Raw genomic sequence first — 23,438 nt, 5'->3', positions numbered from 1 at the left:
TTAATGCCTTTTAATTTTCTGTGTCACTCAAATAATAATTATATAATAAAAAATAAATACTTATTTGTCAAGTAATCAATTATTTGAATTAATTTTTTCTATAATCAATTATTTGATTTGGACCCTTAATTTTTTACTACACTCAGAAAAAAATTCGTTTGAAGCAACCAAATTTTGGTTAAATCAACAAAAAAAAGCATTGATATACAGTTAACCAAACATTTGGTTGCATAAACCAACACAGAAAATTAAAAGGCATTAAAATAAGCTGCAACGCTTATTATTTTAATCCAATTTTGATTATTTTAATACCAAAATGGATTAAAATAAGCAAAATTTGATTAAAATAATAAGCGTTGCAGCTTATTTTAATGCCTTTTAATTTTCTGTGAAACGTTTATTTAGCTCAATCAAATTTTTTCTTTCACTGAAAAAAAAAATTCTAGTTAGGCTATATTTAACATTACTTTCTAGTTATGTTAACCAGAATTCTAGTTGAATTAACTAGAATTCTCGTTAAAATAACCAAAATTCTGGTTAACCTAACCAGAATCAAAATGTTAAATATACCCTAACCAGAATTCTGGTTATTCTAACTAGAATTCTGGTTATTCTAACTAGAATTTTTTTTCAGTGTTGTTCATAAAATTTATTAAAATAAACCAAACAGTTATTTAGATCAAATAAATATTTATTTGAATTAAACAAATTTTGTTTGAACTAACCAAAAAATTGGGTAAATATAAAAAAAATGGTACATTTGATTCAAACATATCTTTTTTCTGAGTGTATATAAATTCAGAATTTGAAAATTTTTTATAATGTACATGGGAAAATTCAAAATTTATAATCATCAGTGGTTAAAATCACATGATTACGAACAATATTTGCGATGGTATGAAATATGAAGCTCTCAAGCTTCATTGGTCTCTTGCAGTGCATTTTACGTATGTATGTGTATGTGTGGGCGCAGCCATTATTTCGAAACAAACGACTAACGACCCGCCGCTGAGCGCCGATTGGACGAATTACGGAAATCGGCGTACGTGTATCTACATCATTTCAATGTGTTAGTGTAAATATATATATATGTATGTTGATTATTAAGGGAGGATACGACGTCGGCGCCAGGGTTGGAATAATTAGCCTCGTATGAATGAAGCTTTAATTGGCCCAACCCCATACTCGCGCGTTTTACTCCATATATAACATAACTCGAAAAGCTTCAGGGCTTTCGGAAACCCTTTGACTTGGAGAAGACAAAGTGCCAACGAGGAGGGTTCTCTCTCTCTTTCTCTCTCTTCCTCTCAATGTGTCTTTCATTTCTCGTCAGATATTATTAGCATTGTTAACCAACTAACTTGTGCTCTATTACCCCTTGGAATCGTGATCCTTCACGCGGGATCGCGATCCATTCAACCCTTTTAGTCATTTGCCCGCGGGCCATTTTCACGATTTCGCCACCCCTTTTTAGCGTCTTAATTGGCGCACTAGAATTGTATAATGTGGGTGATCCTGTCAAGTGATCCTTCAACCCTTGCTTTGCTTTTTCAACAACACGTATATGATAAAACAAATTTTAGGTTATGTTGACAATTTTTAAAGTGTAGAAATTTCCCTACCAGGGCCCTAGTAGGGAAGGAAACACCACACCTGATTAGGGTCAAATTAGGGCGATCAGAAAATGTGGATTTCCTAATCAGGCGCGGCGTTTCATTCCCTAATAGGGCAGTCTGATCCAGCCCCGATCTTGGTCCTGGCAGAATTTATACACGGGACTCTTAATATGTGACGCTCCGAAGGGACCTACCTCCGAAATAATATTAGGCTTAGTTTTCATGTACGGTGCACGGAAAACTGAGCCTAATGTTATTTCGAAGATAGGTCCTTTCTCTCGTGGAGCGAAAACATTTATTAAAAATAATAATAGAAAAACTTTCTTGGGAAAAAAATTAAAGGTAGCAAATTGACTTGATTGAGAAATAAAAGAAAATGCAAATTGAATAAAAAGGGGAAAAAACTCCTTTTCCTCTCGAATGCATTAATCGAATAGAAAAAATAAGGATTATATACACCATCATAGTGAAATAAATATCGAAAGCAGAAGTTGAGAACAAATATGTCAGTGAAAAATAAATCTTACAGAAAACGGGAGGTGGAGGGGGGGAGGCGGTTTCTATATATGTAAGATTTCGTTGGAAGGTGTGTAACTGTGTATAGGACATAGTTTGAAAAGGACGAAAGCACCAGGCAGGCAGGGCAAGACGAGTCTCGGGTTGACGTTTCATTCCCGGCCAACTCCCGCACTATGCATACTAACTAGGTTGCTACGTTAGCTATACTCTTCCGACGTGCTGTTTGCGGCTTGATCCTTGGGGGACAAGGGAAGAAAAGAGACAGTAATAGTAGAAAGTCAGAAAAAAAGAAGAAGAAGAAGAAGAAAAAAAAAACTTGGAAACGAAAAAGAAAAATAAATATCAAGGCAAAATCGAGCTCTATAATTCCTTATATACCTAGCGAACCAACGTCTCGAGCAGGTCCAACAACCCTTCAAGACCTCAGGGATGCTGGTCAATTCTCTACTTTCAGATAAAGCCAACAGATGCTGCCAGCATCCATTTTTTTTCTCCCCACAGTATATATTTATTAAATATTCAATTGTATCGAAATTTCCATCGTTGAATGCAAAATATTTCAAATTGCCGAGAGTATAAGAAGCAAAGATAAAAAAAAAGAAGTAAAATAAAAAAATAAGTAAAAAAAAAAATAAAGAAACAAAAAAAAATAATTAGTGTTTCAAGAACCAAAATAATAAAAAAATTAATACAATGAGAGAACAATTGGATTTCGTTACTAAGAATATTTCAGCTAATTTATATTAGTAACTGATACCATTTAGTTAAACATTTATATAAGGCAACTAAATAGTTGTTCCAACAAAGTAATTAGTTAAACCGGCTAATAAAATAGTTATGCCAAAATAGTAACTACAACTAATCAAACCATACTATTGCTAATTTATTAGTTGTTACTATTTTTATTCGATGGCATAACTATTTTATTAGCCGGTTTAACTAATTAGTTTGTTGTAATAACTATTTACTTATAAATGGTTAGGCTAACTAACTAAATGATAACAGTTACTAAAATAAATTAGCAAAAATACTCTCAACGAAATGGTAATTCAATTGTTTCTCGTGAGCGAAATATTTAAATTAATACCAAATTATTAAAATGTAAAATAAAAGAAAATAAATTGGTATTGAAATGTAAAAAAAACAGTAAATAGAATATTTTGATAAACAAAATTTCGAAGACAACCGTTGATTCTCGACAACAAGGATAATATGAATGACATAAATGCATATAGAAGAGCATATAGAGGACTCTCATATAAAGCATATAAGCTTTGAAAACGATGGTAGTCACGAAATCGAAGGGGGGACGTGAAATTTAGATAGCCTACCTAGGTCTATTTTTAAATGGTTTCCCATTACCCATGGCAACTATCTTCAACTACAGATCTAAACCATTTATTTTGGTCTAGTCTTGTTTTTTTTTTCTTTTTTTTTTTTTGCAGCCCTTCACAGTCTACCTGGGATTTTATTTGCTTTTATTCCAATGTAATTGTTGGGGCCAGTCACCACTATCGCCACTGTCTTCAAATGTCTAACTATCCACTTGGGTTGAATGTTTCTGAGCCACGCGACCCTTTTATATATATATATATATATATATACACGACGAATCATACAATCCAGTCAGCGAGGCCCTCTCTATTCTTTTTCTCTCTCTCTATATATATACATAGCTATCCTTCTTTCGCTGCTAGCTCATCCTCGTTCTCGTTTTGCGAGGACGACGTCTCGACGACTGATTCTCCTCTCCACGGCGACGCGAAATCTTTTTATTTTCTTTTCTACTTCGCTTTTTTTTCTTCTTTTTCTCTTTTTTTTTTGTCTCCTGAAGCGAAAAATAGAGGCGTCGCTTTCCACGGAAATCAGGGAGAATTCTCTCGAAACGATCTTACTGATTTTTTCGTTTTTTTTTTTTTTCTAGACTCTGTGGTGTGTATCGTTCTACATCTCGATGAATTGTTTCCGAAGTACTGTGATTCCTCTTCTTTTTTTGTAATAGAGCCACTTAAACGTAGTAGCGAATTGAAAACGGGGGTTTTTTTTTTAAAGTAAAACGAGTCTAGGGAAAATATTCCTTTAATTGATAGAAAAAAGAATTTCTTTTTTTTTTAGAAAAACAATAACATTCAATTTTTATAATAAATAGTGGGCTGGAGTTTAAAAATTGTAAATTAAATCTAAAATATTCAATTAAAAAACTTATTTTGATTTTACATAATTGAAAATAAACGTTTAATTAAGGTAAAACTATCATTAAACATAATCTAAAATTTAGTTTATCGTAAGGTTCCTTTCACCATGTCGGCACACCTGATGACAACCCACGTTAGCTTGCAGCAAGCTTGTCACGCAATATTGCCAACCTTGCACGGCAAGCTTGCAGCAAGCTTTAAATGTCCTACCTCACACAAGCTTGCACAGTAATATTATCGCAAGATTGCATAGTAAGCTTACCGAAAAATTGCAGTGTAAGGTTACTGCAAGATTGCATGATAAAATTATCGCAAGCTTGCATAGTAAGCTTACCGAAAGATTGCAGTATAAGGTTACTGCAAGACTGTATGATAAGATTATCGCGGTAAGCTTGTGGCAAGCTTTAAATGTCCTACCTCACACAAGCTTGCACAGTAAGATTATCGCAATATTGCATAGTAAGCTTACCGAAAGATTGCAGTGTAAGGTTACTGCAAGATTACATGATAAGATTATCGCAAGCTTGCATAGTAAGCTTGCGCGGTAAGCTTGTGGCAAGGTTGGTGCAACCTTCTGTGCTGATTGGCAAGGTTATTTGGCAACTTTGCACCAACCTTGCGACAAGCTTACCGTGCAAGCTTACTGAGCAATCTTGCGATAATCTTACTGTGCAATTTTGCAGTAACCTTACACTGCAATCTTTCGGCAAGTTTACCATGCAAGCTTGGGTTAGGTGGGACATTTCAATCTTGCCGCAAGGTTGCTGCAAGCTTACATGCTATCTGGGAAACGAGAGGAACTGCAAGGACATTTTTGTCTGCAATTTAACTAAATTTCCCGGACAAGTTTTCTATTTTTTTCATCTTGTTTTGAGTGTACGCCTAGAATTAATGAAAATAGGAACCCTCTCTCACTCTCTCTCTCTCTGGAAACAGCGCGTAGGCAACAGTAATAATCGCAATAATCGCAATGGCAATCCGGTGCCGAGCCAATTTGAATATGAATCCGAGTGCGAACAATGTCATTGGGGGGTTTATACGTGACGTATCTCCCCCACGGATCGCGACCAGTACTTGCTAACTGTCCGGACTGTTAGTTAGTTAACTAGCCCGACAGGGTGACAGTCACGTAGACCGTTGTGGAGTGAGAGAGAGAGAGAATTGGAGAGAGAGGGACAGGAAGTGTAAAACGACAGAGGGACCAGACCGAGACACGAGATTCCGAGCATTTGAATCCGGAACTCTCATCAGAATCAGCGTTCGCTACGTTTAACCCGATAATTAAACTCAGAAGCGTCCCCAAGTCCGTTACACCAAGAGAGAGAGAGAGAGAAAGCGGCACTTCGACGAGGGAAATCGTGCGGTCCAAAATTTGCATTCGCAGATTTCATTCAAAGTAACGAATCACCATCGTATATACGGTACGGATCTATAAGTTTCATGTTTCTGATTTCGGACACTCATCCCTATAACCCTTCTATAAATTTGATTCCAACAATTTCATTCGCACGAAATGAAATTGTCCATTCGAGTTTGCATCCAAGTTAATTAAATTCATGGAAAAAAAATAATAATGACTCACCATTTTGCGTTTTCAGGCCTCATCGTTACCAGAGATCTGAAAAAAAAATTTTTCATTTACTACAACAAAGAATTAACAAAAAAAAAACTTAAATATGTAAAAGTGCAAACTGGGTCTGTGAGACCTTTTCAAATTTCTATACTGATCGGATCAATATTAATATAGAAACCATACACAAAGAGTTAAGAAAAAATTAAAATTTTCTAAAGATCTAAATATATTTTGAATACAATACAAAAAAAAAGTAACGAATCTTTTATCACCGCTTAAGTAATTTTCGAACAAAACCGCGCAGGTAACCTTAGGTTCATATTATATATTCATTTTTCAAATATCTTGTATGTTAAATATTTATGTTTCTTTCTTCTTTATGGAAAGAAAAAAATTAGACTTTTTGATTTCTCTATAATATGAATGATTATAAAAATTTTCTTTTGTAATAAGTTTTAAATATATATATTTTTCTTTATGCTCAACGTTTCCTTTATTTTCCCAAAAATTATTCCATTGGGACACAATAAAAGACAATGGAAATATTTTTAGAAAATGAATATGCTTTTCATATAGAAAGCGAAATAGAATTAAAAAACAGGCACCAAATTTTCTTCATCTGGTGAAAAAATTTTGATGAATATTCTTTGAATATATTTTTAATACAGAATATATATAATTTTCATTGAGACAACTATAATTTTAGTTTTATTTTAATATTTTATTCTTGAGAAAAAAATGGAAGTCAAAATTTTAAAAATTTAAAGTTTTATTTGTTTTAAATTAAAAAATTTGTTTAGCACAAATAAAATTTTATTTAGCGAAAATAAAAATTTATTTGTATCAAATAAATATTTATTTGGCTCTGAGAAAAATTAATTTCTCTGAGTGTGAATGTAATTTCATTTCTGTATAAATTAATCAAACAAATTTTCTTTTTTCTTTATTTAGAAAAATTGTAGCAACGTTTGCTTTGAAAAAAAAGGAAAATTTAATTTATTCAACCTTCTGGTCCAGAGAGAAAGAGAGAGAGAGTGAAACTCGAGGGCATATAAAATATGTAAAGAAGCTAATGTGAGGTCAGGCAGCGGGAGAATTAGTAACGAGAAGATATATAATAGCCATGACGAGGGACGTTGAGGACAGCAATAACAATGAGTAGCAAAAGCAAGATAAAGAGAGATGGAACAAGTTTGCGATGGATTAATGTAGCGCGAATCGTCCCAATTAAAAATCCAATTAAAGAAAGTATAGGAAGAAGGAGAGTAGAGCGCGCGTACCAATGCCAAATGTAAGAGCGTTAAGATTTAAATGAGAACTCTTGGAATCAAAATCACTTCCGCCCGATAAAGCCGGCGTTCATTTGTTAACTGCCCCTTCAAGGACCTTCGTTTCTTTCTTATTTTTTTTTTTTCCCCTCCTTCTCATTCACGTCCTTTCCTTTCCTCTCCTCTCCTCTTTTCTCTACTGCAGCTTCTCGCCGTTAATTCCCCACGGCCAGGCGTTAGTTTTATCGCTCGTCATTTTTTTAAGTGCAAATGAGTTCCCAGCGGGTCCCACTCACCCCCTCCTCCTCCTTCTTTCCAACCACGGGTTTTTCGCGCTACGCTCTCGGGGAATGGAATCCGTCCTTTATTTCTTTAATTTAAAAACGGAACGATTCCACCGGGGGTGGCATCGCGGATTAAAAACTCTGTCTCGAGACTGATACCTCGACTTACCTCTTAGACAGTTGTGTGTGTATATATGCTTCAACGGAAACCAATTTATCTTCTATCTCTCTCTCTCTCGAAAAAAAATCGAGCTTTCGATTCATTTGAATTAATTGTTGACGTGAGAATGAAATTCAAGATTAAAATTTAATAAGCTTTTTATTGAAAATTTCTTCTTTAATAAGTCTGATTTCTATTTGACAAAAAAACGTCGAAAACTGACGGGGTGGAATTCTATTCTTCTTTTTCTTCAAGGTAATAAAGTAAAAAAAAAAAAAAATTTTTCTTGTCACACGAGAAATAATCTTAAAGAGATTTTAAAAATGTAAATATAAATATAAAGCAGGTGAAAAATACATACAGACAGAGGAAAGGTTTTTTTTTTTAAATACTTCACGGTTCAAAGATTTATTTATTAATGCTGTCCATAAGGGTGAACTCGATCTTTGTTTGCGCTTCGTCATCTATTAGTGGCGCATAGTATATAATGACAGGTAACATTAGTCAGTAATTACCAAAATAACGTGCATACCATAACGGATGTTTCATTCGTCTATACCACCATTAAACAATATAATTGCCTACATCCTGTCTGGCTTTCCGTTATGCTTATATATATACTCATAAGATATCACTCGACGCTCCCACCAATCTAGAATCGCACAATTTCTACTTCCCCAATTCTTATTTAACTTTATTTTTTTGCTATTCTTTTTATTAATTCAGTCCAATTATATTTATGTGACACGCTGAAAGGGATCTTAACTTCAAACAAATTTTAGGTTATGTCAGTGGTTTTTAAAAAAACACAAACATAACCTAAAATTTTTTTCCAGCTAAGGTCGTCCTTTTCACCGTGAAGCGCAAAATATAAAAGTTTTTTTCAGTAGGCCGATTCCATTTCAATTCAGACAGGCTATGTTTCTGTAACTCATGTTATCGTTTCCTATGAAAATATATTATTTTTCACACAATTTTAGACGACACGTGTTTTGCCGTTTTACCAAAAAAAAATTATTTAACGAAGTTAGGCGCATTTGAATTTTTATAACTGCAAAGTCAAGATTTCAAAAAAATGACGATAAAATATTTTTAAATTATTGTATCTTTTATGCAAATGCATATAATTTAATGATTCTTTTTGCTCCTAATTCTGGATTAAACGTTCTTTTAAATCCCGCATGTTAAATTAAAAAATATTAAAATTTAACAAAATGGCGGCGATTTTTCGAAAAAAATTAAAATCAAATTTTCTCAAAAACCCCAGCGTTTTTTTTTCTTCTTGATTTTTTTTATTGCTTTCTGGAATGCTAATGATTATTTTCCAAAAGAATTTATTGAGGTCCTGCGTCTTGAGAAAGAGTAAAAAATTTTTTTCTTATATTTTTTTTTAATTTGTTGCTATTAGATTTATGCTACCTTTATTTCTTCGTTAGTGTTTTATTTCTAGACGTTTTGTCTTTTGAATTGTCATTTCTGAAAAACTGACACAAGAAAGTATTAATAGAAATAATTGACAAATTATTCCATATGCCACATAGCCTGGCGGTAACGTCCTCGACTCGCGATTCAAAGTCATATGGGGTTCGATTCCCGGTGGAAGACAATTTTTATACTATTTAAAATTCCTTATCAGTTTTTATAAATGTAAAATTTATATTTACTAGAACACAAATATTTTAACGATTTTTTTTAAAAACCCTTTTAATTATTTAAATATATCAAAATTTTCTTGGGGCGAATGAGAATCGAATTGGTGCATAGAAATACTCCCAAGTACAAGTGGCATGTTCGTTATTAGACATTCCTGTGTTACCGACTGAGGTATCTTTGTTCGTATCGTATTCGCGACCACACTGGACTTCTCTCCCCTCTCTCTCTCTCTCTCTCTCTCTCTCTCTTTCTCTGCCTAATCGGTTGTGAACGTGCCCCCTTTGTGTTTGGCCCTCGAGATATTGCTTCGTTGTTTAATTTCGTGGCGGGCACCTCCTTTGTTTCGAACGTTTCAATTTAAATCGATGCGATGCCCATGCCACACGGCACAACCGATTCTTGTATATAGAGAGGAAGAGGGGGTTGAATTTAAGAGTGGGGGAAGAATCGGGCGCCGATCCGTTATTAATTAGATTGGCGGGCTGACGGGAGGAAAGAGCGCGTAACTGTAAGAGCTGAAGTTGAAAAGGCCGGCCATCAGATCCGATCGTTTCTCTCAGTTTCAGGAATTCCGGGGCCCCTCCGGGCGGCCCGGGCCACGGTTCCAGATCTGGCGAAATTCGATGAAATTAATTGCCGTACCGTGCCATCCGTCGAAGGTCGATTCTTTTTTTTATTTTTAATCAGAATCCTTTGATCCTGAATGTTTCGGTCCGCGCATAAATGGGGCTTTTATCGACAGATTATGTAATATCTCTTTTCTATTCTTTTGATTTTGCATTCTCCGTTTGGCAGATGCTCTAGAAAACGGTCGGAAATAATCAGTAATTACAGTATGTGTTTGATTAATTTGCCAATTTCGAGAAAAATCAAAAAAATATGCATAATTTGTTAATATTGATTCTAGTCCAGTGGTAACGGTCTCGACTTGCCAGTCAATCTCAAAGGGTTCGAATCCCGAGAGAGTTGAATTTTTTCTACGATAAAAACTAGTTTAAATTGTCATATCTATTAATAAATTTTCACTAAATAATACTACAATAAATAATAGTGAAAATAATAATTCGAAATATATAAATAAATTATTAGTGTCATGTGATTTAGGCAAAGAATGATTAAAAAAAAAAAGGGAAAAACTCGTCAGGACGCGACGACGATGACGCTTGAAGGAAAAAAAACTATTTCTAATGAAGCGCGACGACTTCTTCTTCATTAAACTTGGTCGTGTGTGTCTGTGTGTAAAAAAAACGCGTCTTACTACAACGTGTTAGCGGCGAATCGAATCGGTCCAGCCCCATAATATATATATATATATATAGTGTTAAAGAGGTCCCCGAGAGTCACAAGAATCGACCTTCGTTATGCTACTTTTTTACTCCACGCTGCCAAACATCAGTGCTAATTAAGTATTTGTTATCACACTCACGAATTATTGGAACTACATTCCGCCAATGTGTTCATTGATCAACACAACTCGTGTGAGAAAAAAAAATCATTAACACAACAATTTTTATTTTCAATCCAATTTAAATTCATTTTTATATAAACGTTAAATTAATTTAACAATAAATAATAAATTTCTCAGTGAAGACAAAAAACTCAAAAATTTAAGGAAAAATTGAATATATTTTCTCCAAGTTTCAAAATATATTTTGAAGAAAAAAATTTCTAATTTAAAAAAAATGCCAAAATAAAAATTTCTTTTTTTTGCTCGATAAATTTCAGTATGGATTTAATATGTTATGACTATAGAGGTTATTACACATTCGACAATGTTGTTTCAAGTAGGAGGAAGTTACAATGCTAATTTTTAAAGTGGTTTTAATGTTCGAAAAAAAAAAAATTTGTGAAGAGTCATTGTCGAGCAACCTTGTTGACTCTCTTCTGCATGCAAAAGGTTTGCGCGCTCAAAGATCAATATATTTTATGCTCTGGTTTCAATTAAGCTAAGGTGAATATTTATCGACAAACGACCAATCATGAGTCATTTTAAAAACACGGGAAGATTCAACACTTGTTCACGAATGAACTTGAGAAAACCAACATCGTTAGTTTAAAAGGGACACGATACTATAAAAGGAAGCCGTGCTCGCATAAAGAATATATATATATATATATATATATATATATACAAAATTCTTGTACATTAAATCCCATATAAATTATGGCTATTATATATTTTCACAGTGTCAGAAAATGGAATATAAATAATAATTAGATGTACTTATTATTAATATTGTAAAAAATTGACTTTTTTTTTATTAAGTGAACTTTAATAGAATTTGAATTTAACTAAATTTTTATTTAACAGAAATTTCATTTAACCAAATTTTTATTTAGCAGAATTTTCATTTAACCAAATTTCTATTTAGTAGAATTTTCATTCAACCAAATTTCTATTTAGCAGAAATTTCATTTAACCACATTTCTATTTAGCAGATTTTTCATTTAACCAAATTTTTATTTAGCAGAATTTTCATTCAACCAAATTTCTATTTAATAGAATTTTCATTTAACCAAATTTCTATTTAGCGGTATTTTCATTTAATAAATTTTCTATTTAGCACAATTTTCATTTAGCAAATATTCTTTAATTTGAATATATTTTTAATATTTATCATTAGAATAGTTTTTCAATAATCATTCAGTGTTACTAATATTGCGTAGGTCATTTAACCAAATTTTTATTTAGCAGAATTTTCATTCAACCAAATTCCTATTTAGTAGAATTTTCATTTAACCAAATTTTTATTTAGCAGAATTTTCATTCAACCAAATTCCTATTTAGTAGAATTTTCATTTAACCAAATTTCTATTTAGCGGAATTTTCATTTAATAAATTTTCTATTTAGCACAATTTTCATTTAGCAAATTTTCTTTAATTTGAATATATTTTTAATATTTATCATTAGAATAGTTTTTCAATAATCATTCAGTGTTACTAATATTGCGTAGGTCATTCAACCAAATTCCTATTTAGTAGAATTTTCATTTAACCAAATTTTTATTTAGCAGAATTTTCATTCAACCACATTTCTATTTAGCAGAATTTTCATTCAACCAAATTTCTATTTAGTAGAATTTTCATTTAACCAAATTTCTATTTAGCGGAATTTTCATTTAATAAATTTTCTATTTAGCACAATTTTCATTTAGCAAATTTTCTTTAATTTGAATATATTTTTAATATTTATCATTAGAATAGTTTTTCAATAATCATTCAGTGTTACTAATATTGCGTAGGTCATTTAACCAAATTTTTATTTAGCAGAATTTTCATTCAACCAAATTTCTATTTAGTAGAATTTTCATTTAACCAAATTTTTATTTAGCAGAATTTCCATTCAACCACATTTCTATTTAGCAGATTTTTCATTTAACCAAATTTTTATTTAGCAGAATTTTCATTCAGCCAAATTTCTATTTAGTAGAATTTTCATTTAACCAAATTTCTATTTAGCAGAATTTTCATTTAATAAATTTTCTATTTAGCACAATTTTCATTTAGCAAATATTCTTTAATTTGAATATATTTTTAATATTTATCATTAGAATAGTTTTTCAATAATCATTCAGTGTTACTAATATTGCGTAGGAATTTTTTCGAAAAACGATTTTCGATGTATAAACCCACACAAAGATGAATCATTTTAAGTATATATATAATTGAAAAATTATTGACGACAGAAATAAATATAGAAGTTATTAATATTATGAATCGAAGACAGAATGCCGAAAGGAAACTAATTCATTGGGCTTTCATAATCAACATGCTTTAAGATTGTGATTCATATATATATATATATATATATATATATATCTTGGGCGCGAAAACGAGAGTTCTAAATCTTCGGATATGAATCGGGTAATCCCTCGTAATGAACCTTTCAAGGCTATCTGCTTGTGGAGAAGATTCAAATATTTATTTCATCGCGACGTCACCCAAACGTCTTATACTATATTCTTTAGTTTTTAATGAAGGACGCATCAATGAGTCTCTTCGATATTCAACCCCTTATCCCCGTGAATTTCAAATAATAATTCTAGTTTTGGTCAATAGACTTGTGGTCATAGATGACAAATGTAAATTTTAATAGAAATATTTCTTTAACGTTAAATAAAAAATTATTCTAACTGTAGCTAAAAAAAAATTTTACAATGAAACAAATTGTTAACGATTGAAAATATTTCAAAAAAAAACGGTAAATAAAAATCAAATGTTTCTTTAAAAGAGAAGCAATGTGTTTCCCGCGCTTATCGAGTTTCTCTGTCTTTTAGTTCTGGACTGTATTAAGAGATGTCAGACTCTGTCCCGCTCGGAACTTTTATAGTTCCATTTGCCGGCAACACGAGCAAAAAATATTCTTTCTTTTAATTTTCCCTACAATTTATATTTATTAATATTTTTATTATTTAATTTATTTATTAGTTTCAAATAAGAAAAAAATAATAATCAATAATTTTTTTCATAAATAATTATTATTTATATAATAATTTATTCTCAAAATAATGAGAATAAAATAAATATAGAAGAGTCATAAGAATAATGAAACAATGATAATGAGAGTATATATGAAATCAACAATGTACAAGTATGATGACACTTATATATATAAAAAAAGTTCAACAGTCTCTCTATTTGGTAGAAGTAAATGATTATTATTGATGATCATTTTACTATCAAAAAAGGAGTGTCTAATACCGAATGTTAATTAGGACATGACGTGTTTATTGTTTATGCGCACACAGCTTCATTAGCGTAAAAATGCAAGTAATATATAATTAATCATAATATATTAAGAATCACAAAAAGTAATAATGGAAAGTCAAGTTTGCACAAGACTATTAAAAAGAATTAACATAGTATTGAATATGCAACATCAACTTTTAGTATGACAATAAACATTCTTATTCAGATGAGAAACAGAAAAAAAAAAATGTCAACATCATGACAAGAATGTTTCAAACAATAATATGCTATTAACTAAATTGTAAATGATTGTCACCATATAAAAAAATTATCTAGTTTTGTATCAGTGAAATTGATATTAAATAAACAAAATAGAAAATTAAAATAATTATTAAAAAAACAGTTTCAAGCAATCAAATTCTTAAAAAAAATTGTCAAGAAATATTTCTTTGATACAAAAAAAAAAAATTCTTCTCTCAAAAGAAAATATAATTTTTACAGATGAAAAATTGAATTTATTGCCTGACACAAATCAACGTTTACTACTTAAAATTTTATCTTAGAAAAAATTCAACTTGTTCTCGTTAAAAAATATCTAAATTTTGCTCTGATAATAAATTTATGACTTTTCGGATACAAATACCTTTCCTATAATAAAAAAATTACTATCTGATACAATATTTTTTTTTACGTAAAAAAATAAGATAATTTTCCACAAGTTTTAATTCGTTGTCTGACAAAATAAAAAATTTACTACTTAAAAGAAAAAAGTTTTCTTTTCTAAAAAAAATCCCAAATTACTTGAATACAATAAGATTTGCAAATAATTTTCATTAAACGAAACGTTTTTTTGACACTAATCTATTTTTTTTTTTAAATGCAACTTTCTCTCACGACATATTGTAATTACATTCCAGTTTGAATAATAATCAACGACTAATATGTATATATATATTGAAATCTGAAAATGAAATGTTTATCGAAAAGTGGTTGTATAAGAGCATTTGTTTCCTGTCTGTTGCCACTGAAAGCGTCATGTTTCTGTCAGAAAGTTTCACGAGCTAGTCGTCAATGAATATGACTGTTCTTTCAACGGTAGATCGGAGCACTTGGAAACTGGTTTAAATGCTTTCTGGGCACGTGGTTTTAACATATAGGTATATATACAGCCGGTCTTCCGTCAGGGTCGAATATATATATATATATATATATATATATTTATAAATTCTAGTATATATACGTTATCTGCGGGTCATATCTTTCGCTTGATCCTCTTCAGTTCTCATTTCTTTTATATACTAGAGAACCCATTGTATTCATCCACAAAGCTCTGATTGAACACTATGTGCATAACAGTATATCATTATCCATCTATGCAAGATAATTTAACTCTTCTTTAAAAAATAAAAAAAAAAATAAAACAAATTTGTCCCAAAAATATTCAAGATTCCCTCCGGCAGATACACTGGACCACAATATTCTATTGTTATATATTCACAATATTATATGGCATTTGGTGATTCATTAAATTTTCGAAAATTATTTGTCAATGATTAATGATTTAATTATAATTTTTTTTTTCAAATCCATTTCTTATAGAATTAAATTGATTCTTTTTTTCATGATAAAACAAGATTGGTGATCAAAAAAGTGCGTTGATTTGAAACTATAAAGACTCACGAATGCGTCTGGAAATAATTAAAATTAATTTAGAGATGGAACGTTAAATCTAAGCCCCATCCGAACGTAGGAATAAACCCAACTGGCTCTGATTAGTCTTAATGTGTTAATTAGAGAAGATTGCTGTCTGGCCTTATCTCCCTTACCCCCCTGACTTTTTTTTTTTTTTTTTTTTTTTTGCTTCATCCGTTTGATGATCTTGACTCTAAAAAAAGAAAAAAAGTGTGCGTTGGCACTCGCGCCATTCCCGCGAATTTTTGTGTCGAAATCAACGCTAGATGGCGGGTCAACTTCTTATACAGAGAGTATCATATTTTAACTAACACCAACGCATCATTTTTATACACACACATTGGCGCACGATCATTAATCACTATTATCTCGGGGTAATTTTTCTTCAATATAATTTCGTCTGTTTACCCCCCTTCGCATCAAGTAGTGCGCGAGAGGCGATCGTCAAGTATATATTCTTTTGGCTTTAAAAAAAAAAAGGGCGCCACTTTACACTCCCAGAGGGGAGGTTTTTCTATTAACAAGTCGATAATCTCATATTTCAATTTTGAAATCAAATATGATAAATTATTTTATCCAATTTCCCGTTAAAAAATAAAATAATTAAGAATTTTTTGATCCTGTTTCCAAAAATGTAACTGGCGAGAAAAATTTATCTAAAAAAAAACAGAAGAATTCGGAAGGAATTTTTACTCGCAAGAAATGGAAAAAAAAAGTTGCTACCTTCGAAGAGAGGATATTATTATTCATGCTATCTCCATTGGTCCATAACGTCATTAATCATCGGATAAATTGGACAGGCTACAAAATCCTGATAGGGCCTATCTCAAACGTTGAATAGATTGAGCGACCATAAATTAATGAACGTCACTATTATATAGAGGGTCCAAGAAGAGTAAAAAACGGGGGCTTAGATTTTCCTCAGATTCTTTGCGAAAAAACGCTCTTTTCTTCTTTTTTTTTTATTTTTCAATTGGGACTAAATAGCAAGAAAAAAAAAAAAAATTCCCACTTGGAATCCTCTCTTGAGACAGGAGGCCGTTCCTTCCGTGTCTTTTCTTTTCGCGTGCGCGCATCTCATCCTCTATACATAAAACACTAATTCTTATCCAACCACTTACAACATCAGCCGCACAAAACTCAAGTATTTTATTTACACAGCTAATGCGGCAGTTCATATATTGCTATATAGCTACTTCAACGACACTGAGAGAAGATTTGCGCACATGTTAATCTAGCGCCTGGGCTATTTTAATGTTGTATTTACACACTTTTCGAGAGGACACTCTTTCTCGTCCAATGGAACTTCCGAATACCATTTTTATCTTCTGTTGTTATTTTATATTTATTATGAAACAACCACAGTTATTATAAATTCTAAAGACTTATCGAAATAATCATTCTAATTTTAATAAACTTTTTCCATCAACTTTTCCCATTCATTCAGCCGAAATGTCCTTTAATCATTTTTTATTCAACCCCTAGTCTAATTAATTTTTCATTTAGCCGAATTGTAAATCAAACAACTTTTTACTAACTCGAACTGTCATTGAACCAGAATTTAATAAACCAATCTGTCATTGGAGACGATTTTTTTATTTAGCCGAAAAATCTAACCACACTGACATCTAACCAATTTTTTATTTAACCGTACTGTCATTCAACTGAATTTTCAATTAACCGAACTGACATTGCGCCAATTTTTTTTTATTTAGCCAAATTGATATCGAAACAAATTATGCAATACAACTAAACTGATATTTAACCATAATGATATTTGACCAATTTTTAATATAATCGAATTGTCATTTAATCAATTTCTTATTTAATTGATCTCAAATCAAAACTGATTTTTTATTTAACTGAACTGTTAATCAACTGAATTTTTAATTATAAACACTCGGATATTTCACCGATTTTTTTTTATTTAGCCGAAATGACATTTAAACGAATTATGATACAACTAAACTGCTACTTAACCAAATTTATATTTAACCAATTTTCTATTTAAATGATCTCACATCTAACCAATATTTTATTTCACCATACTGTCATTCAACTGAATTTTTTTTTTAATTATCTAAACGAGCTGACATTTAGCCAAACTGTTATTTAACCGAACTAATATACAACCAAATTTTCATTTAGCCAAACTTTCATTTAACCTACTTTTTTGTTTAGCCAGGCAAATATAAATTCAGTGATGTAAGAATTTTGCTATTTAACAAGTAAAATAGAATTTCGGTTAACTATCAATTAGATGATATAACTATTTGGTTAAATGACAATTTGGTTACATGACAACTTGGTTAAATGATAAATTGGTTAAATTATAATTTGGTTACACGACAACTTGTTTAAATGATAATTTGGTTAAATGATAATTTGGTTAAACGGCAATTTGGTTATATGACAACTTGGTTAAAGGATAATTTGGTTAAATGACGATTTGGTGAAATGGCAGTTTGGTTACATAACAACTTGGTTAAATGATAATTTGGTTAAATGATAATTTGGTTAATTGACAATTTGGTTAAAGGACAATTTGGTTACATGACAATTTGGTTAAATGATAATTTGGTTAAATGACGATTTGGTGAAATGGCAGTTTGGTTACATAACAACTTGGTTAAATGATAATTTGGTTAAATGACAATTTGGTTACATAACAACTTGGTTAAATGATAATTTGGTTAAATGACAATTTGGTTACATGACAACTTGGTTAAATGATAATTTGGTTAAATGATAATTTGGTTACATGACAACTTGGTTAAAGGATAATTTGGTTATATGACAACTTGGTTAAATGATAAATTGGTTAAATTACAATTTGGTTACACGACAACTTGTTTAAATGATATTTTGGTTAAATGATAATTTGGTTAAATGGCAATTTGGTTATATGACAACTTGGTTAAAGGATAATTTGGTTAAATGACGATTTGGTGAAATGGCAGTTTGGTTACATAACAACTTGGTTAAATGATAATTTGGTTAAATGATAATTTGGTTAAATGACAATTTGGTTAAAGGACAATTTGGTTACATGACAACTTGGTTAAATGATAATTTGGTTAAATGACGATTTGGTGAAATGGCAGTTTGGTTACATAACAACTTGGTTAAATGATAATTTGGTTAAATGACAATTTGGTTACATAACAACTTGGTTAAATGATAATTTGGTTAAATGACAATTTGGTTACATGACAACTTGGTTAAATGATAATTTGGTTAAATGATAATTTGGTTACATGACAACTTGGTTAAAGGATAATTTGGTTATATGACAACTTGGTTAAATGATAAATTGGTTAAATTACAATTTGGTTACACGACAACTTGTTTAAATGATATTTTGGTTAAATGATAATTTGGTTAAATGGCAATTTGGTTATATGACAACTTGGTTAAAGGATAATTTGGTTAAATGACGATTTGGTGAAATGGCAGTTTCTTTACATAACAACTTGGTTAAATGATAATTTGGTTAAATGATAATTTGGTTAAATGACAATTTGGTTAAAGGACAATTTGGTTACATGACAACTTGGTTAAATGATAATTTGGTTAAATGACGATTTGGTGAAATGGCAGTTTGGTTACATAACAACTTGGTTAAATGATAATTTGGTTAAATGACAATTTGGTTACATAACAACTTGGTTAAATGATAATTTGGTTAAATGACAATTTGGTTACATAACAACTTGGTTAAATGATAATTTGGTTAAATGACAATTTGGTTACATGACAACTTGGTTAAAGGACAATTTGGTTACATGACAACTTGGTTAAATGATAATTTGGTTAAATGACGATTTGGTGAAATGGCAGTTTGGTTACATAACAACTTGGTTAAATGATAATTTGGTTAAATGACAATTTGGTTACATAACAACTTGGTTAAATGATAATTTGGTTAAATGACAATTTGGTTACATAACAACTTGGTTAAATGATAATTTGGTTAAATGACAATTTGGTTACATGACAACTTGGTTAAATGATAATTTGGTTAAATGACAATTTGGTTACATAACAACTTGGTTAAATGATAATTTGGTTAAATGACAATTTGGTTACATGACAACTTGGTTAAATGATAATTTGGTTAAATGACGATTTGGTGAAATGGCAGTTTGGTTACATAACAACTTGGTTAAATGATAATTTGGTTAAATGACAATTTGGTTACATAACAACTTGGTTAAATGATAATTTGGTTAAATGACAATTTGGTTACATAACAACTTGGTTAAATGATAATTTGGTTAAATGACAATTTGGTTACATGACAACTTGGTTAAAGGACAATTTGGTTACATGACAACTTGGTTAAATGATAATTTGGTTAAATGACGATTTGGTGAAATGGCAGTTTGGTTACATAACAACTTGGTTAAATGATAATTTGGTTAAATGACAATTTGGTTACATAACAACTTGGTTAAATGATAATTTGGTTAAATGACAATTTGGTTACATAACAACTTGGTTAAATGATAATTTGGTTAAATGACAATTTGGTTACATGACAACTTGGTTAAATGATAATTTGGTTAAATGACAATTTGGTTACATAACAACTTGGTTAAATGATAATTTGGTTAAATGACAATTTGGTTACATGACAACTTGGTTAAATGATAATTTGATTAAATGATAATTTGGTTACATGACAACTTGGTTAAATGATAATTTGGTTATATGACAACTTGGTTAAAGGATAATTTGGTTAAATTACAATTTGGTTACATGACAACTTCGTTAAAAGATGATTTGGTTAAATGACAATTTGGTTAAATGATAATTTGGTTACATGACAACTTGGTTAAATTATAATTTGGTTACATGACAACTTGGTTAAATGACAATTTGGTTAAATGATAATTTGGTTACATGACAACTTGGTTAAATGATAATTTGGTTAAATGACGATTTGGTTTAATAACAATTTGGTTAAATGATAATTTAATTATGAATAGAAATTGAAATCATTCGATTTTCGAGTAGGATTATTATTATTATCATCATCATCATTATTAATTCTCTCGTCTGGCGAATAATTACACGATATATAATTAATAAATTTCGCATAAATATTTTAAAATTTATGAGCAAAAAAAAAAAAAAGATTCACGCCAGGAAATGTAGATATTATAATAAGAGAATTTATGTGTTTAGAAAATATGAGTTGAATCGCATTTTTTTAAATATATTATAAAGATTTTTTTTTAGTGAAAAGGGTATTTTTGTTGGGATTTATTAGCTGTTAGTTGGTACATAATTGTGATAATTAATTAAGCCAAGGGGGCCGCCTCTTGTATATAGACAACGAGACGTGTGGGTATATAAGAAGTTGCTGGAATTAGTGTTGCAAATGAAACAAATTTGTTAAGACATGGAATTCTCATTTGATTTACGGTATCCAGACTATGTTTAAGACGTTTCTTAGATGCTACTAAATCAAATTTTATTAAAATAATCTCACATTATTAGACTCAATTAACTGTGATTATAATCTTTTTTTTTATGAATTAAAAAAAAAAAGAATTATAAATTCGTTATTTAAAAAATTTCATGACAAAAGTTTTCGTCGCCAATTAATTTTTCCGGAAACATATATATATACATATGTAAACGTGACAATCTTTAATCGTAAAGTAAATTCAAGTGTGTTCGTGTTTATCAAGCATCTAAAAGCTAAACAAAGGTATAAGCTTATGATTTGCATAAGGCGTGTAATAGATGGTCAACGATTATTTAGTCTGTTCTCACTTGGAATCTACCCCTTAAATCAAATTTTTACTCTCAGAGAACTTTTTTGATTGCTTCCTATTTACAAAAGCTTTATTTTTTTCAGGTTCACTATACTCTATTCTATTATTCACGCGTACTCTTAAAATGTGTATGTATACATATACACACAATGATGATGATGATCATCATCATAAGACTTAACTAAATGACTCGAGATCCTGTATAGATCTTTCCTTGAGATGATGGTCACTCGACCAACGTGTATAAATCACCTACGAGAAGTGTCATCCTGGGGTTCGACCCACCCCAGCATTCCTTCATTTGAATGCCACACACACGAACACCTATCTCTCTTCTTTCAAAACATTATTATGGAGGATCGTTGGCAACCGATATAATAAATGAATTGTATCGAGAGCCTTCAATATTTTCGATGGATCGATGTTGCCAGAAAATTTTCAAGCTATACATAATAAATTTTTTTTTCCCCCTCTTTTTCTAATGTTTACTTTTTCAAATAATTCTATTATATAAGATAAATGAGATCTCATTTTATTAAAAAAAATGGAATTTCAGTTTAGATTATTCTAAATTAATTATAATTCAATTTTAATATTTTAATTTAGTAAAATTAGAAAATGCCACTAATTATTTATAGGTTATAAATTATTTAGAGACAAGTAGGGACTTTTTCTAATTTTATTTTTACATCCAGAGAAATATTTCATTTGCATTTATTTGAAAAAAATAAAAAAATTTTTAAACTAAATAAAATTTATTTAAATCGAATATTTATTTGGTTCTGAGACAAATATATATCGTTTCTCTGGGTGTAATATTATTATATAGATTTTTATTTGTACCTGCGTGGTAATGTTGATTATTGACCATATTCTAGGAAACTTGATCAGATCGCGATTTTCGTAAATTCGAACACTCCCGAAACGAATTTTTTTTTACAATGAAATAAAAACTATTCAAATTTTTCTACATACAGAGAAAAGATATATTTGTCCCAGAGCCAAATAAATATTTATTTGTCACAAATATATTTTATTTGTTTCAAATAAATTTTATTTGTATCAAATACATTTTATTTGGTTTAAATAAATAATTTATTTGGGCTAAATAAAATATTATTTCTCATCAAATAAAAATGTTTATTTGAAAACAAATAGAATTTTTTTATTTAAAACAAATAAAATGTTATTAGACTTTAAGACGAATATATTTTTTTATTTGATTCAAAGAAATGCAAATAAAATATTTCTCAAGGTGTAAAGCCACGTGTTTTTCGAAAAAATACAACTAATTAAAAATTATAAAACGATCGCGTTTTAAAAATATACTCGAACACTTCCGAATGAATATTTTTCAAAACTGATATTAATTTTTTTTTTTTTTTTTTATATTATTAAAACACACTTTTATATTATATATTAAAATATAAATTCAAAAATACGTCTAACACTATTCGATGTACGCACTATAACTGACAAACTTTGTATTAATTTTCAATTATGACCTGCGATTCAATGTAAACTCTGACCTGGCTTCGTACCGTACCGCCCCTTTGTTTTGATATATTTCTCCAAAGTCAATAAAGTTTTATTTCATTATAATTATAAATAATAAAAATAATACAAACTAAATTGAAAGCAATGTGAAAAGAATGAAATAAATAGAAAAGAAAATGGTCAAAACTTCTCAAACGTATCATCCAAAATTAAAAAATTTAATTTTTAAATTTAAACCCATTTTTTTTACTCCTGCTGTAAAAAGAAGTTTCTAAAAATATTAGACACAAAAAAAAGTTGCTAATAACTTTGACAAGAAAATTTTTTTAATCTAATATTTTCAGAAATTTATTTCCATCGAAGTAGAAGTAAAAAAAAATTGTTACAACATTAAAAATTAATTAATTTTTGAAAATTTTAAGTGATATGTTTAAAAAAATTCTGACATAAAAATAAAAATAATTTAAAATGTAAAATTGATTAAAATATATAAAAATAATTAAAA

General features: G+C 29.9%; 1 protein-coding gene across 1 annotated transcript in view; it reads right to left on the bottom strand.

Moving 5' to 3' along the window:
- LOC127291172 (uncharacterized) overlaps positions 1–23,438 on the bottom strand; it is a 177,041-nt gene that overhangs the window by 88,517 nt on the left and 65,086 nt on the right. Inside the window, exon 5 of the mRNA XM_051320102.1 lies at positions 5,913–5,948. Coding sequence (XP_051176059.1) covers positions 5,925–5,948 — 24 coding nt within the window. The 3' untranslated portion in view covers positions 5,913–5,924. The remainder of the gene's footprint in view (positions 1–5,912; positions 5,949–23,438) is intronic.

The sequence above is a fragment of the Leptopilina boulardi genome, unplaced genomic scaffold, assembly GCF_019393585.1.
Source record: "Leptopilina boulardi isolate dan_hultmark-lab unplaced genomic scaffold, ZJU_Lbou_2.1 LbouV2_126, whole genome shotgun sequence".
Classification (NCBI taxonomy): Eukaryota; Metazoa; Arthropoda; class Insecta; order Hymenoptera; family Figitidae; genus Leptopilina; species Leptopilina boulardi.
The sequence above is the reverse complement of the archived record's forward strand: the minus strand, read 5'-3'. Positions and strand labels throughout refer to the sequence as shown.